The sequence below is a fragment of the Somniosus microcephalus genome, chromosome 4 (genome assembly GCF_052327205.1).
Source record: "Somniosus microcephalus isolate GS21.2 chromosome 4, FLI_Smic_1.0, whole genome shotgun sequence".
Taxonomy (NCBI): Eukaryota; Metazoa; Chordata; class Chondrichthyes; order Squaliformes; family Somniosidae; genus Somniosus; species Somniosus microcephalus.
This window is the reverse complement of record NC_140990.1, coordinates 10939295-10956490: the sequence shown is the minus strand read 5'-3', so window position 1 is coordinate 10956490 and position 17196 is coordinate 10939295. Positions and strand designations below refer to the sequence as shown.

The following is a 17196-nucleotide window of genomic DNA, read 5'->3' as shown; positions in this document are numbered from 1 at the left end:
ACACCTCATTTGCCTTGCAGTACACCTCTATTCGTTCGACATATGTAGTCCAGTCTTCGACTTCATTGTCAAATGCGGTGATACTGCCACTCTTCGGCATTTTGGGTGTGGTTTAAAATGGCGTCTCCCAATGGCTTAAAATTGCGTCTCCCGCGCTTTCCTTCCTCCCCCGCTGCAGCCAACGCCGCTCCCGGCGGTTCTCGTGGCAATGGTGGCGCCCTGTAGGTTTCGCGCGCTTCTCCTGTGCTGCTGCCAACGCTGCTCTCGGTGGTCCTCGTGGCAATGGCGGCGCCTCGCGGGTTTCTGCGCGTCTCTCTCTCCCTCTCTCTATTGCTGCTCGGGCCCTGAACACCGGCTGCGCCCTGTGCGCTCTGCCCTCTCTCGCTCTCCCCCATCAACGCTGCTCGGCCCTTTGATGTGCCGCTCGGTCGGGCTCTAGCCCGCCGCTGTCCGGGAAGGGTCTGCACACTACCTGTTGCAAGCCTGTTTCGCTGGACCACCTCGACTGGAAAGCCAAGCCTGGCTCTCGACAGCCTCCCCCGCAATTCTCGAGTCTCTGCTGGATGACTGGGCGGTTGCCCGTGGTCGACGCCCGAGTTTCTGGCCTTGACCTCCAATCCACTGATCTCCAGGAACGAATCCCCGGGAGGTGATGCAGAGTTGCAGGTATGTTCGAACCTGCCTCATCGCCAATGTTGCATCCGTGTATAATAAGACACAGACTGCGGAGAACAGTACAACAGGTGTTTACTCAATGTGGCTCACACTGTAACTGATCTGTACAGATTACTACTCAGTGCTATATACAGGTGTGGTCACTGCCGGTACTGCAGTATACATGAGCTGTAAAACATAGTTCCCCCCTTAAAGGTATATATATTACACTTGTAATAAGGGAACAGCTATAATCATGGGAGATTTTAACTTTCATATTGACTGGACAAATCAAATTGGGCAGGGCAGCCTTGAGGAAGAGTTCATAGAGTGCATTAGGGACGGGTTCCTTGAGCAGTATGTTACTGAACCAACCAGGGGGCAGGCAATCTTAGGTCTGGTCCTGTGTAATGAGACAGGATTAATAAAAAAATGTCCTAGTGAAGGATCCCCTTGGAATGAGTGACCATAACATGGTTGAATTCCAAATTCAGTTGGAGGGTGAGAGAGTTGGATCTCAAACCAGCGTACTAAGCTTAAAAAAGGAGACTATGAAGGTACGAGAGTAGAGTTGACTAAAGTGGACTGGGAAAATAGATTAAGCTGTAAGATGGTACATGAGCAGTGGTGTACATTCAAGGAGATATTTCACAACTTTCAAGAAAAATATATTCCACTGAGGAAAAAGGGGCGTAAAAGAAAAGACAGCCATCCGTGGCTAATAAAGTAATCAAGGATAGTATCCAATGGAAAACAAGGGCATATAAAGTAGCCAAATCTAGTGGGAGGATAGAAGATTTAAAAGCCAGCAAAGAATAACTAAAAGATTAATTAAGAAAGGGAAGATAGATTATGAAAGTAAACTAGCAAAAAATATAAAAACAGATAGCAAGAGTTTCTACAGTTATATAAAAAGAAAAAGGGTGGCTAAAGTGAATGTTGGTCCCTTAGAGGACGAGACCGGGAAATTAGTAGTGGGGAACATGGAGATGGCAAAAACGCTGAACAAATATTCTGTATCAGTCTTTACAGTAGAGGACACTAAAAATATCCCAACACTGGACAAACAGGGGGCTATAGGGGGGGAGAAGCTAAACACGATTAAAATCACAAAGGAGATGGTACTCGGTAAGATAATGGGACTTAAGGCGGATAAATCCCCTGGACCTGATAGCTTACATCCTAGGGTCTTGAGAGAAGTAGCGGTGGGGATTGCGGATGCATTGGTGGTAATTTTCCAAAACTCCCTGGATTCAGGCAAGGTCCCAGCAGATTGGAAAACTGCGAATGTAACGCCCTTATTTAAAAAGGGAGGTAGACAAAAGGCTGGAAACTATTGACCAGTTAGCCTAACATCTGTGGTTGGTAAAATGTTGGAGTCCATTATTAAGGAAGCACCAACAGGACATTTGGATAAGCATAATTTAATCGGCCAGAGTCAGCATGGTTTTATGAAGGGGAAGTCATGTTTGAGAAATTTGCTCAAATTCTTTGCGGACGTAACAAACAGGGTGGATAAAGGGGACCAGTGGATGTGGTGTATTTGGACTTCCAAAAGGCACTTGACAAGGTGCCACACAAAAGATTACTGCACAAGGTAAAAAATCACGGGATTGGGGGTAATATACTGGCATGGGTGGAAGATTGGCTATCTAACAGAAAACAGAGAGTTGGGATAAATGGTTCATTCTCCGGTTGGCAATCAGTAACTAGTGGTGTTCTGCAGGGGTCAGTGCTGGGACCCCAACTCTTTACAATCTATATTAACGATTTGGAGGAGGGGACCAAGTGCAACGTATCCAAGTTTGCCGATGAAATAAGGAAGCGAGGGAAAGCAGTGAGTGAGGAGGACATAAAAAACTTGCAAAAGGACATAGACAGGCTAAGTGAGTGGGCAGAAATTTGGCAGATGGAATATAATGTTGGAAAGTGTGAGGTTATGCACTTTGGCAGAAAAAATCAAAGAGCAAGTTATCATCTAAATGGAGAGAAACTGCAAAGTGCTACAGTACAAAGGGATCTGGGGGTCCTGGTGCATGAAACACAAGGTTAGTATGCAGGTACAGCAGGTGATCAGCAAGGCCAATGGAATCTTGACTTTTATTGCAAGGGGGATGGAGTATAAAAGCAGGGAAGTCTTGCTTCAGTTATTCAGGGTACTGGTGAGGCCACACCTGGAATATTGCGTACAGTTTTGGTTTCCATATTTAAGAAAAGATATACTTGCTCTCGAGGCAGTTCAGAGAAGGTTCACTCGGTTGATTCCGGAGATGAGGGGGCTGACTTATGAGGAAAGGTTGAGTAGGTTGGGCCTCTACTCATTGGAATTCAGAAGAATGAGAGGCGATCTTATCGAAACATATAAGATTGTGAGGGGGCTTGATCGGGTGGATGCAGGGAGGATGTTTCCACTGATGGGTGAGACTAGAACTAGGGGGCATAATCTTAGAATAAGGGGCTGCCCTTTCACAACTGAGATGAGGAGAAACTTCTTCACTCAGAGGGTGGTAATTCTGTGGAATTTCCTACCTCAGATAGCTGTGGAAGCTGCAACATTAAATAGATTTAAATCGGAGATAGACAGTTTCCTAGCAGACAAGGGAATTTGGGGTTACGGGGAGAGGGCAGGGAAGTGGACGTGAGTCTAGATTCGGATCAGCCATGATCCTATTGAATGGCGGAGCAGGCCCGAGGGGCCGTATGACCTACTCCTGCTCGTACTTCTTATGTTGTTATGTTCAATCCCATCAATTTCCCTAACACCATTTCCCTACAAATATTGATTTCTTTCAGTTCCACCCTTTCATCAGACCCTATGTTCCCCGACATCTCTGGGAGGTTATTTGTGTCCTCCTTTGTGAAGATAGAACCAAAGTATGTGTTTAGGACCAGGACCAGTGCAAGATAGATTAATGCGATACTTAGTACAACTAAATCAGGAGGTACAAGCACTAAATAAAGTAGTAAGGAACCAACAACAGATTAAAGATCCAGAAAGGCAGAATGCTGGACTTAAACCAGACGAGTTGCCCAGAATAGGTCAACAAGTAATGACGCAAGTTATCGGAAGAAAGGGAATGGGACCCCGTTGGATGGGGCCATGTACTGTATTAATGACAAGTGATACGTGTGTTTGTCTACAGGAACCGATGGGTATGCGATGGAAGCAATGGACCCAGGTGAAACCATTTCACACTAAAGACCTCCATTCTACCCTCTCCTCTAGGGGAAAGAGCTCGGAAGACGACCAGACCTCTGTTTAAATTACAGATAAACATGGATCCAGTCGACCCTTTATATCAGAGGGTCCGTCTCGGGGAGAAGAAGCTCTCCTGGTTTACCCTTACACCCGAGAACTCATTTTTAATGTGGAAGCAAGTCATCCTCAGTTCCGAGGGACTGCCTAAGAAGAAAGAAGAAGATATAATTGGAGTAAGACTTCTTTACTCCTGTACTCAAATCCTCTTGTAATGAAGGCCAACATACCATTTGCCTTCTTAACTGCCTTTCACGACCACCGGACGTCCCAAAGCGCTTTACAGCCAATGAAGTACTTTTGAAATGTAGTCACTTTTGTAATGTGGGAAACGCGGCAGCCAATTTGCGCACAGCAAGCTCCCACAAACAGCAATGTGATAATGACCAGATAGTGTTTTATCATCATGTTGATTGAGGGATAAATATTGGGCTCAAAACACCGGGGATAACTTCTTCAAAATAGCACCACAGTATCTTTTACGTCCACCTGAGGGGGCAGACGGGGGCCTCAGTTTAACATCTCATCCGTAGGACGGCACCTCTGACACTGCAGCGCTCCCTCAGTACTGCCCCACCGACACTGCGGCGCTCCCTCAGTACTGTCCCTCCGACAGTGCATCACTCCTTCATTACTGCCCCTCCGACAGTGCGGCGCTCCCTCAGTACTGCCCCTCCGCTGGAGCAGCACTCCCTCAGCACCATCCCTCTGACAGTGCGGCGCTCCCTGAGTACTGCCCCTCCAACAGTGCGGCGCTCCCTCAGTACTGACCCTCCGACAGTGCGGTGCTCCCTCAGCGCTGCCCCTCTGACAGTGCGGCGCTCCCTCAGTACTGCCCCGCCGACAGTGCAGCGCTCCCTCAGTACTGCCCCTCCGACAGTGCGGCACTCCGTCAGTACTGCCCCTCCGACAGTGCGGCGCTCCCTCAGTACTGACCCTCCGACAGTGCGGTGCTCCCTCAGTACTGACCCTCCGACAGTGCGGCGCTCCCTCAGTACTGCCCCTCCAACAGGGCTGCGCTCCCTCAGTACTGCCCCGCCGTCAGCGCGGCGCCCCCTAAGCACCGCCCCTCCGACAGTGCGGTGCTCCTTCGGCACTGCCCCGGCGCGTCAGCCTAGGTTTATGCGCTTGAGTCCCTGGAGTGGGGACTATGAACCCACAACTTTCTGAGTCAGAGATGAGGGTGCTCCCAACTGAGCCACTGGCTGGCCCTCGATGTCTTTCAGATCCTTGCTAAAGTGCGGTGGCCGGGGGAATTGTCACTGACCCTTTAATCAGAAGAACACACGAGAGGGGGGAGGGAGTCACTTTAAATGTGGAGGGGGTGGGTGTCCCTTTAAATGTGGAGGGGATGGGTGTCACTTTAAATGTGGAGAGGCAGGGCCGCGCATGCTCATTCAGCCCCCTTCCCACAAATGCGAGGTTATCCACTTTGGTGGCAAAAACAGGAAAGCAGATTATTATCTGAACGGTAATAGATTGGGAGAAGGGGAAGTGCAATGAGACCTGGGTGTCCTTGTGCACCAGTCGCTGAAGGTAAGCATGCAGGTGCAGCAGGCGGTTAAGAAGGCAAATGGAATGTTGGCCTTCATAATGAGAGGATTCGCGTAGAGGAGCAAGGATGTCTTGCTACAGTTGTACAGGGCCTTGGTGAGACCACATCTTGAGTATTGTGTGCAGTTTTGGTCGCCTTATCTGAGGAAGGATGTCCTTGTCATGGAGGGAGTGTGGCAAAGATTCACCAGGCTGATACCTGGGATGGCAGGAATGACGTATGGGGAGAGATTGGGTCGACTGGGCTTATACTCACTGGAGTTTAGAAGAATCAGAGGGGATCTCATTGAAACGTATAAAATTCTAACAGGACTACACAGACTAGATGCAGGAAGGATGTTCCCAATAACCATGGATTCCAGAACCAGGGGTCACATCGAAACATGTCCTAAATGGCTTACCCCTTATCCTCAGACATAGAGATGAGGAGGAATTACTTCACCCAGAGAGTGGTGAGCCTGTGGAATTCTCTACCATAGAAGGCAGTGGAGGCCAATTCATTAAATATATTCAAGAAGGAGTCAGATATATTTCTTAAGGCTAAAGGGATCAAGGGATATGGGGAGAAAGCAGGGACAGGGCACTGAATTTGGATGATCAGCCATGATCTCATTGAATGGTGAAGCAAGCTCGAGGGGCCAAATGGCTGACTCCTGTTCCTATCTTCTATGTTTCTTCTTTGTTTAATCTGAAGAACACATGAGAGGGGGGGAGGGAGTCACTTTAAATGTGGAGGAAGTGCGTGTCCCTTTAAATGTGGAGGGGGTGGGTGTCCCTTTAAATGTGGAGGGGGTGGGTGTCCCTTTAAATGTGGAGGGGTGGGTTTCCCTTTATATGTGGAGGGGGTGGGTGTCCCTTTAAATATTCTATTTTCCCCTTCTTAATTAATCCCTTTGTCCTCCTTTGTTGAATCCTAAACTGCCCCCAATCCTCAGGATTATTGCTTTTTCTGGCCAATTTATATGTCCTCTCCTTGGATCTTATGCTATCCCTAATTTCCCTTGTTAGCCACGGTTGAGTCACCTTTTTTGTTTTATTTTTATGCCAAACTGGGATGAACAAATTCTGTAGTTCATCCATTCGGTCTTTGAATGTTTGCCATTGCCTATCCACCGTCATCCCTTTGAGTGACATTCCCCAATCAATCCTACCCAACTCGCTCCTCAGACCATCGTAGTATATCATTTAATTGTATAATTGGTGGTATTGATTTAATTTAATTTAATTAAAGGGCAAGTCATGGCAGGAGAGCTCGGCCCCATGGTATGCTCCTCCTGCACTATGTGGGAAATCAGGGACACTTCCTGTGTCCCTGACGACCATTCCCTTCCTGCCTGTGCAGCCTTTACCTGCGGTGTGACCAACTGATTAAACGTGATAGCCACGATGTCCTCAGCATCGCAAATGTTCCAGTATGTATCCATTCGCAGCTCCAGCACCGCAGTGCGGTCTGCCAGTAGCTGCAGCTGGATACACTTCCCACACACATGGTCGTCGGGGACACAGGAAGTGTCCCTGATTTCCCACATAGTGCAGGAGGAGCATACCATGGGGCTGAGCTCTCCTGCCATGACTTACCCTTTAATTAATTTAAATTAAATCAAAACCACCAATTATACAATTAAATGATATACTCAAGGGCCCTTGTTTCCTAGCACTCCCTGCTACACAACAGAGACCTTAGAAACTATAACCACAAAATTAAGACCTTCTGAACTTTATAAACTATGAACCTTAACTGTCAAACTATGGAGTAATATGAATACTCACCTGGCCGTACTCCCCAATCAGCTGCTTCCTCCTGCCCGCGTCACGTTTTGAATCATGAAGTGGCTCTGGAACGCCACCGCCGGTCTGTGAGATTGGTAAGCCTGTGAAAAAAAGCCCGCGAAAGTGAGCTTAAATACTCACTGAACCTCCGCTCTCACCGCTCCTGACACTGGCCTGTGAAAATACTCCTGCCCCAGAGGGCTGTGGAGGCTCAGTCATTGAGTATAGCCAAGGCTGAGATCGATAGATTTTTGGACTCATGGGGAATCATGGGATATGGGGATCGGGCGGGAAGGTGGAGATGAGGTAGAAGATCAGCCATGATCTTATTGAATGGCGGAGCAGGCTTGAAGGGCTGAATGGCCTGCTCCTGCTCCTATTTCTTATGTTCTTAAGAAAGCTGTTTGCTATAGCCTGATGCGCCATGACAAATACACAGAGGATTTCAGTTATGTGGAGAGACTGGAGAAGCTGGGATTGTTCTCCTTGGAGCAGAGAAGGTGCAGCGGAGATTTAACAGAGGTGTTCAGAACAGGAAGGGTTTTGATAGAGTAAATAGGAGCATGGGAACAGGAGGAGGCCATTCAGCCCCTCCAGCCTGTTCCGCCATTCAATGAGATCATGGCTGATCTGTGTCTTAACTCCACCCACCTGCCTTGGCTCCATATCCCTTTGCTCCCTTGTCGAGCAAAAATCTATCACTCTGGGATTTAAAATGATTAATTGAGCTGGCATCGACTGCTTCCTGTGGGAGAGGGTTCCACACTTCTACCACCCTTTGTGTGAAGAAGTGTTTCCCAACTTCTCTCCTGAATGGCCTGGCTCTGATTTTAATGTGATGTCCCCTTGTCCTCGACTGCCCCACCGGCGGAAAAAGTTTCTCTCTATCTACTCTACCAATTCCTTTCAAAATCCTAAAATCCTCAATCACTCCTTAACCTTCTAGATTCCAGAGAACACAAGCCTAGTTTATGTAATCTCTCCTCATAATCTAACCCTTGGAGCCCGGGTAACATTCTGGTGAATCTGCGCTGCACTCCTTCCAAGGCCAATATATCCTTTCTGAGGTGCGGTGCCCAGAACCACAGTGCTCCAGATGGGGTCTAACCAGGGCTTTGTATAGCTGTAGCTTATAAGGAGAAACTGTTTCCAGTGGCAGGAGGGTCGGTAACCAGAGGACACAGATATAAGGTCATTGACAAAAGAACCAGAGGCGAGGTGAGGAGAATTTTATTGACGCAGCGAGTTGTTGTGATCTGGAATGCGCTGCCTGAAAGGGCGGTGGAAGCAGAGTCAATAATAACGTTCACTGGGGAATTGGATAAATACTTGAAGGGGAAAAATTTGCAGGGCTATGGGGACAGAGCAGGGGAGTGGGACTAAATGGAGAGCTCTTTCAAAGAGCCGGCACAGGCACGATGGGCTGAATGGCCTCCTTCTGTGCTGTCTGATTCTAGGAGCCACTCCTAGAGTGGAGTGGTGCCCGCAGGGATCGCTTGGAAGGAAATTGGGAGGAGGTGGTGCACACGCAGACAGCACCTGATTTCGAGACGCTGTCCTTTTAAAATAATCCCTCCACAGGCAAGGAGGGACTCGGTACCTTTAATGAAAATCACATTGAAAAGGAGAGTCCCTGTCCCTTTAAGAGCCCTCTGCCCACCACTCCCACCTTTTTCTTTAAGTCTTTGTGATGTGCTATCAGTAACTCAAAAGACTGAGATTAAGCGAGTGACTAACAGGCTTTTATTAACAAGAGAATGAAGGTGTGCCTCGAGTGGTCGACCGGTCCAGAATACAGAGGGACTGTGGAGCAGTCACCTTTATACCTGGACTCGTGGGAGGAGTCAGCCGAGGCATGTACAGGCATGTACACAGTGGAATACAAACAGTGGTTTACCACATTCACCCCTTGTTTAAAAATGAGTCTGGCGGGGTGACGTGTATTAAAAGTTAGTGCATTGTAGTCTCTCCGGAGGTCTTGTCTGCCACTGTGATCGACGTGGCGACGGCAGGGCTAGTGAAGCTCCGGCGTCGAGTCCCGCGTAGGCTGGGGCACTGGTGTGTAGTCCTCGTGGGTGTCGAGCGGGTCGCGGGGACCAGGCCTGCCATCTGCTGGGGCTGGATATTGGATCGTGGGGGGGGGTGGTAGTGGGTTGTGGGTTACTGCGGCCCCCGAGGGTGCGAGGTCTCGTATGGAGACTGTGTCCTCCCGCCCGTCCGGGTACGCAATGTAAGCATACTGGGGGTTGGCGTGGAGGAGGTCGACCCTCTCGACCAGGGGGTCAGTTTTATGGGTCCTCACGTGTCTTCTCAGTAGGACCGGCCCTGGGGACGTCAGCCATGGCGGTAGCGATGTCCCCGATGTGGACTTCCTTGGGAAGACAAACATTTTCTCATGAGGGGTGGTGTTAGTGGCAGTGCAGAGCAGTGACGGAATAGAGTGGAGTGCATCGGGGAGCACATCCTGCCAGCGGGAGGTCGGAAGGCCCCTAGACTTTAAGGCGAGCAGGGCGGCCTTCCAAACTGTCGCATTCTCTCTTTCCACCTGTCCGTTCCCCCGGGGGTTGTAACTGGTGGTCCTGCTTGTGGCAATACCCCTAGCGAGCAGGTACTGGCGGAGTTCGTCACTCATAAACGATGAGCCCCGGTCACTATGGATATAGCTGGGGAAACCGAACAGGGTGAAGAGGTCGTTCAGACATTTAATGACCGTGGCACTGGTCATGTCCGGGCAGGGGATGGCGAACGGGAAACAGGAGTACTCATCAATAATGTTGAGGAAGTACACATTACGGTCGGAGGAGGGGAGAGGCCCTTTAAAATCGACGCTCAGGCGCTCGAAGGGGCGAGTGGCTTTTATCAGGTGAGCCCTGTCTGGTCTATAAAAGTGCGGTTTGCACTCAGCGCAGACTTGGCAGTTCCTGGTCATGGTCCTGACCTCCTCAATGGAGTAAGGCAGGTTGCGGGCCTTGATGAAGTGGAAGAACCTGGTGACCCCCGGGTGGCAGAGGTCATTGTGGAGGGCCCGCAGTCTATCAATCTGCGCGCTGGCGCAGGTGCCACGCGATAGAGCATCCGGGGGTTCATTGAGCTTCCCGGGTCGGTACAAGATCTCGTAATTGTAGGTGGAAAGTTCGATTCTCCACCTCAAGATCTTGTCGTTTTTGATTTTGCCCCTCTGCTTGTTGTTAAACATAAAAGCAACTGAACGCTGGTCAGTGAGCAGGGTAAATCATTTTCCGGCCAGGTAGTGCCTCCAATGACGCACGGCCTCCACAATAGCCTGGGCCTCCTTCTCAACAACGGAGTGTCTGGTCTCCGGGCCTTGGAGGGTTCGTGAAAAGAAGGCCACGGGTCTCCCCGCCTGATTAAGGGTAGCGGCCAGGGCAAAGTCGGACGCGTCGCTTTCCACCTGGAAGGGGATGGATTCGTCCACTGCGTGCATGGTGGCTTTGGCAATGTCTTCCTTGATACGGTGGAAGGCTAAACGGGCCTCTGCCGTCACGGGAAAGGAGGTGGACTTGATCAGCGGACGGGCCTTGTCCGCATAGCTGTCTGGCCTTGGGACACTGCTGTGGTAGTTGGGCTGTTGCTGGGATGTGGCTGGGTTGGCACGGCGCTATGAGACGGTCCTACCGTGTCCCAGGCTGTCGTTCCCCGCGGCGTCCACAGTGCAGAGGAGTAGGCATCCATGCCCCGGTAGGCTGCGTCCAATGATAGTGCGAGTTCAGAGGCCTTGTTGAGATCGAGGTCACTCTGCTCCAACAGTCGCTGTCGGGTGTAATTGGACCTGTGGCCCGCTACAAAAGCGTCCCGGATAAGTTCCTCTGTGTACACAGCAGCCTTTACATCCTTACAACCACAGGCCCGGCCAAGCACAGACAGTGCCTGAAGGTATTCCTCGGTCGATTCCCCAGGTTGTTGTTTATGACTCCCCAGGAGGTGCCTAGCGTACACCTCGTTCACTGGGCGCGTGTACTGGTCCTTGAGGAGCTTGATAGCATCCGCGTACGAGGTCGCGTCCTGGATGACCGAGTACACTCGGTGGTTCACTTTGGAGGTCAGGACATCCAGTTTGTCCTCGTCTGATTTGACTGTTGCAGCGGAGGCGATCAGGAATTTTTCAAAACACCTAAGCCAGTGAGTAAACTTGGTGGATGAGTCCGCCTCCCGATGATCTAACTCCAGGCATGCTGGTGTGAGGATCTTCTCCATTATAAAATCTTGTTAATAAAATTGATGCGCTATCAATAACTCAAAAGACTGAGATTAAGCGAGTAACTAACAGGCTTTTATTAACAAGAGAATGAAGGTGTGCCTCGAGTGGTCGACCGGTCCAGAATACAGAGGGACTGTGGAGCAGTCACCTTTATACCTGGGCTCGTGGGAGGAGTCAGCCGAGGCATGTACAGGCATGTACACAGTGGAATACAAACAGTGGTTTACCACACTATGAAGTTAATAATAGAAGTTCATGCAGAAAATATGTGTGTGTGTCTGTCTGCAATTTTGTGAGTATCTGTGTCTGTGTGTCTGTCTGACTGTATGTGTGTGTGTCTGTGTAGAATAGCATCATAGAATGATACAGTACAGAAGGAGAGAAGCAATATTTTTACTCACAAGTATTTGCTCCACAGGGTTTTTTGTTTCTGCTTCATCAATTTAAAAATGAACTGCTTTTTTAAAAACTTCTGCAAAACACAATTAGTTTGAGCTGTAAAATGTGAAAGGAACATTAAAAATAAACTTTCCCAGGCTCACAGATCCTGACCAGGCCCCTTCAGAAAATGACGGCAGGCCGATCCGTCCAATGAGCCGGTTCCAGATCCCGCCTCCTCCTTCGCCGCGATTGGTTGGAGGACCAAAGCCCCTCGGTCGGTCCTCCAGGCTCAGCCTCCCCTTCGCTCATTGCTGGAGAGCTCAGTGTCAGTCAGTGCATGCCGGCGACGTCATGACGTTCCAGGGTGGGCGGTTGGAGCAGGCGGGAAATTATTTTAAATTAAATCTCCCGTCAGCCTCCTCTGTCCCAATCAGCCGGTGCAAGTCCCACCCCTCAGGCTCCCCGATTGGTTGGAGGACCTGCCGCCGGCTCGCTCCTCCAGCCCCGCCCCGCTCGCTCCCTATTGGTCGGAAGCTCCCGTCAATCAGGCCCTGGGCCCGGGTCACGTGTCCCTGGAACGCGCTCCGCCAAACTGAAGAAGCTCCGCTCGGGGCCCGGATCCGTGGACTCTCAGGTTTGGATTCCCACTTATTCTCTCCCCTCCTCTGATCTCAATCGTATCTGGGGGAAAACTCACTTTCCCCCACTGATTACGGCTCTTCACCAACATCGACTTTACAAAGAAAGCCCCATGCGGCAGCCTGGAGCTCAGGGGCCCAGTGCGCAGGCGCGGGGGAGGATGATTGACAGGGACCCAGGGTGTGTGCTGAGGATGCGCGGTGCGGGCTGGGCGCCTGTGGAGCAGGAGAGGGCAGGGCCATGGGGCGCATGCGTGGGGTCAGCCACAACTCAGCGCGGCGGCCGGAGCGCTTTCTGGAGCGCGGGGACTTGTGGGGATTGCCATTATTGTTGATCCTTTCAACCAACCTGTGCAGCAGCTGGGGCCTGAAAATCAGCTTCACTGCCCCTGGGCTGGGAAAGGGGGACATGAGGCAACATTCTCCCTCTTACCCCTTTCTACACTCCTTTTGCAGGGTTTTAGAAGTGGAGCATTGACAGACAGGAAGCTCAGACCAAACATCACCTCAAGATCAGACAGAGTCGCTGGATTCATCAGGACCTGAATATCATCGGCCTTTGTACATGGAAGGAGAGAGCAGTGATCACAGCGTGGACAAACCGCACACGTGTTCTGTGTGTGGACTCGGATTCAGCCGATCGCCTGACCTGGCGAGACACGTGCACCGTCACACCGGGGAGAAACCGGGTAAAGGTGGGGACAGCGGGAAGGGATTCAGTTCCCTGTCTACGTCAGAAGTTCATCCGCACAGTCACCCCGAGGACAGTCCATTCACCTGCTCCGTGTGTGGGAAGGGATTCACTCGTACATCTCACCTGCTGAGACACCAGCTTGTCCACACTGATGAGAGACCGTTTCAATGTTCTGACTGTGGGAAGAGGTTTAAAAGCTCCATGAATCTGACAAGACACCAGCGGTCTCACAATGGAGAGAGACTGTTCACCTGCTCCGTGTGTGGGAAGCGATTCACTCGCACATCCCACCTGTTGAGACACCAGCTTGTCCACACTGATGAGAGACCGTTTCAATGTTCTGACTGTGGGAAGAGGTTTAAAAGCACCACGAATCTGATGACACACCAGCGGTCTCACAATGGAGAGAGACCGTTCACCTGCTCTGTGTGTGGGAAGGGTTTCACTGTGTCATCCAACCTGCTGCAATATGAGCGAGTTCACACTGGAGAGAGGCCTTTCTCCTGCTGTGACTGTGGGAAACGTTTCACTCAGTCATCCAACCTGCAGACACACCAGCGAGTTCACACTGGGGCGAGGCCATTCACCTGCTCCGTGTGTGGGAAGGGATTCATACGGTTATTCAACCTGCAGGCACACCACCAAGTTCACACTGATGTGAGGCCATTTAAATGTTCTGACTGTGGGAAGAGTTTTAAAAGCTCCGGGGCTCTGAGCACACACCAACGAATTCACACTGATGAGAGAGCATTTCAATGTTCCGACTGTGGGAAGAGTTTTAAATGCTCCGGGGCTCTGACCAGACACCAGCTTGTTCACACTGGGGAGAGGCCGTTCACCTGCTCCGTGTGTGGAAAGGGATTCACTGATTCATCTACCTTGCTGAGACACCAGCTTGTTCACACTGATGAGAGACCCTTTAAATGTTCTGACTGTGGGAAGAGCTTTAAAAGACCCGGGGCTCTGACCACACACCAACGAGTTCACACTGATGAGAGAGCATTTCAATGTTCTGATTGTGGGAAGAGCTTTAAATGCTCTGAGGCTCTGACCACACACCAACGAGTTCACTCTGATGAGAGAGCATTTCAATGTTCCGACTGTGGGAAGAGTTTTAAAAGCTCCGGGGCTCTGACCCGACACCAGCTTGTTCACACTGGGGAGAGGCCATTCACCTGTTCCGTGTGTGGAAAGGGATTCCCTGATTCATCTACATTGCTGAGACATCAGCTTGTTCACACTGATGAGAGACCTTTTAAATGTTCTGTCTGTCAGAAGAGCTTTAAATGCTCTGGGGACCTGAAGCAACACCAGCTTGTTCACACTGATGAGAGGCCGTTTACATGTTCTGACTGTGGGAAGAGCTTTAAAATCTCCGGGGCTCTGACCACACACCAGCGAGTTCACACCAATGAGAGAGCGTTTACATGTTCTGAATGTGGGAAGAGCTTTAAAAGCTCCAATCACCTGCTAAAACACCAGCGAGTTCACACTGTTCTGTAGCGCAGGGCCCTGGAGACAGCTGGGGTGCCATGTACATGGAATGGATGAATGTTTTGAAATTCTTGTACTGCTGTTTAATCTTTAAGACTGTTGTGCTGATGATTCCCTTCGATTGACTGTTCATGGTGTTCCATAGAATGTACAGCACAGCAACAGGCCATTCGGCCCAACTGGTTCATGCCAGTGTTTATGCCCCACACCCACCCTACTTCAATTAACCCAATCAACATATCCTCCCATTCCTTTCTCCCTTGTGTAGCTTCCCTATAAATGCATCTATGCTGTTCACCTCAACTACTCCCTGTGGTAGTGAGTTCCCCTTTCTACGACTCTCTGGGTAAAAAAGTTTCTCCTGAATTCCCTACTGGATTAATTAGTAACTGTTTTATATTTATGGCCCCATAAATATGATGAGATTCTGCTAAGCAGACCAGTATGTTGTTGTACATTGTCCTTTTCTGATGAATGAAACATTACCGAGCCCCTGTACCCGTGTTATGGGATGAAGTGCCAGACAAGTGAAAGCACAACGTCTGGGTGTGAATCTGATAATAACCTCACAGACCGTATAGGTGTGATAACCAGACGGGCTTGTGGTTATAGTCTGGTCACAGATGGACTAAATTCCCTGAATTAGCAGGAGTTCAGGAGGCGGTCAACAGACGGGTCCAAACAATCCCATTTCCTGAGCGGTAACCAAGCTTGTGTATAAGAACAGGCCACTTAAGCTGCTGTCAGTTAGAACAGACTCGAGAAGGTCGCGCGTTAATCCACTGTACTTCTATTCTCCAGATTGAGGGAATTATCACCCGATCTGTGTTATGCAGCGCTCTTAATAAAGCCTGGAGAGACAATTTGTGTTCTTGTGAGCTTGATTATCTGGTATCTGAAACCCTGGGACTCTCGATCATTGGAGTCAACCTCAGTGTGTGGAAAGGGATTCCCTGGTGTATCCCACCCACTGACACACCAGCGTGTCCACAGTGTGACTGCGGTGGGTCGATTCCACTGTTTCCGATGGCTTTACAATTCACAATATATATTAATGATCTAGGCAAGGGAACTAGATGTAATATCTCCAAATTTGCAGATGACACAAAGCTGGGTGGGCGTGTGTGCTGTGAGGAGGATGCCGAGAAACTCCAGTATGATTTGGACAGGTTGGGTGATTGGGCAAAAGCATGGCAGATGCAATATAACATGGATAAATGCGAGGTTATCCACTTTGATGGCAAAAACAGGAAGGCAGATTATTATCTGAATGGCAATAGATTGGGAGAAGGGGAAGTGCAACGAGACCTGGGTGTCCTTGTGCACCAGTCTCTGAAGGTAAGCATGCAGGTGCAGCAGGCAGTTAAGAAGGCAAATGGCATGTTGGCCTTTGTAGCGAGAGGGTTTGAGTACAGGAACAAGGATGTCTTGCTGCAGTTGTACAGGGCCTTGGTTTGACCACATCTTGAGTATTGTGTGCAGTTTTGGTCGACTTATCTGAGGAAGGATGTTCTTGCCATAGAAGGAGTTCAGCGAAGATTCACCAGGCTGATACCTGGGATGGCAGGAATGATGCATGAGGGAAGATTGGGTCGATTGGGCTTGTACTCACTGGAGTTTAGAAGAATGAGAGGGGATCTCATTGAAGCTTATAAAATTCTGACAGGACTGGACAGACTAGATGCAGGAAGGATGTTCCTGATGGTCGGGGAGTCCAGAACCAGGGGTCACAGTCTAAGGATAAGGGGTAGGCCATTTAGGACAGAAATGAGGAGGAATTTCTTCAACCAGAGAGTGGTGAACCTGTGGAATTCTCTACCACAGAAGGCAGCAGAGGCCAATACATTAAATATATTTAAGACGGAGTTGGATATATTACTTAAGGCTAATGGAATCAAGGGATATGGGGAGAAGGCAGGGACCGGGTACTGAATTTGGATGATCAGCCATGATCACATTGAATGGTGGAGCAGGCTCGAGGGGCCGAATGGCCTACTCCTGCTCCTATCTTCTATGTTCCTATTTTTAATCACATCCAGGACTGAACCATGTTAATTCAGGCAACTGGATCTTGTTAATGTTAAAACCCCAATAACTGGGCTGGGCTGGATTTTAATATTCGGTATCAATAAATCATCTTCGTTAGAAACACACAGTCGATTGAGTCCTTGTTTCTAAGATAAATCGAGAGCCAATTGATTACTTGTTACAGACATTCCCTGTCCTCTCAATAACTGTGTCCAGGAGAGAAGCTGAGGGGCTTCTGTTACTTTTGTGGAGTGAATTTTTCTGCTCATCGAGATTCTGGATGTCTTTATGGGGAAAGGAACATTTTAACATTCTCAGCACCTGGTGTCAACATCACACACTCTCAGGGCAGGTACAGCATGGGTTAGATACAAAGTAAACCTCCCTCTACACTGTCCTATCAAACACATCCAGGGCAGGTACAGCACAGGTTAGATACAAAGTAACCCACCCTCTACACTGTCCCATCAAACACTCCCAGGGCAGGTACAGCACGGGTTTGATAAAG

The 17196-nt window shown here is 49.6% G+C and overlaps 2 protein-coding genes across 2 annotated transcripts in view; one reads left to right on the top strand and one right to left on the bottom strand.

The window, feature by feature from the left end:
* LOC147118283 (uncharacterized) overlaps nt 1–17196 on the bottom strand; it is a 237436-nt gene that overhangs the window by 101440 nt on the left and 118800 nt on the right. The window lies entirely within an intron of this gene.
* On the top strand, nt 10940–15509 carry LOC147118286 (uncharacterized). Its single transcript, XM_085984349.1, has one exon. The coding sequence runs from the start codon at nt 13038–13040 to the stop codon at nt 14667–14669; it is 1632 nt and encodes a 543-aa protein (XP_085840475.1). The 5' UTR covers nt 10940–13037; the 3' UTR covers nt 14670–15509.

Bases quoted from the DNA above. Each gene is read 5' to 3' on its own strand.
- LOC147118286 (XM_085984349.1), top strand. From the start codon at position 13,038: ATGGAAGGAGAGAGCAGTGATCACAGCGTGGACAAACCGCACACGTGT.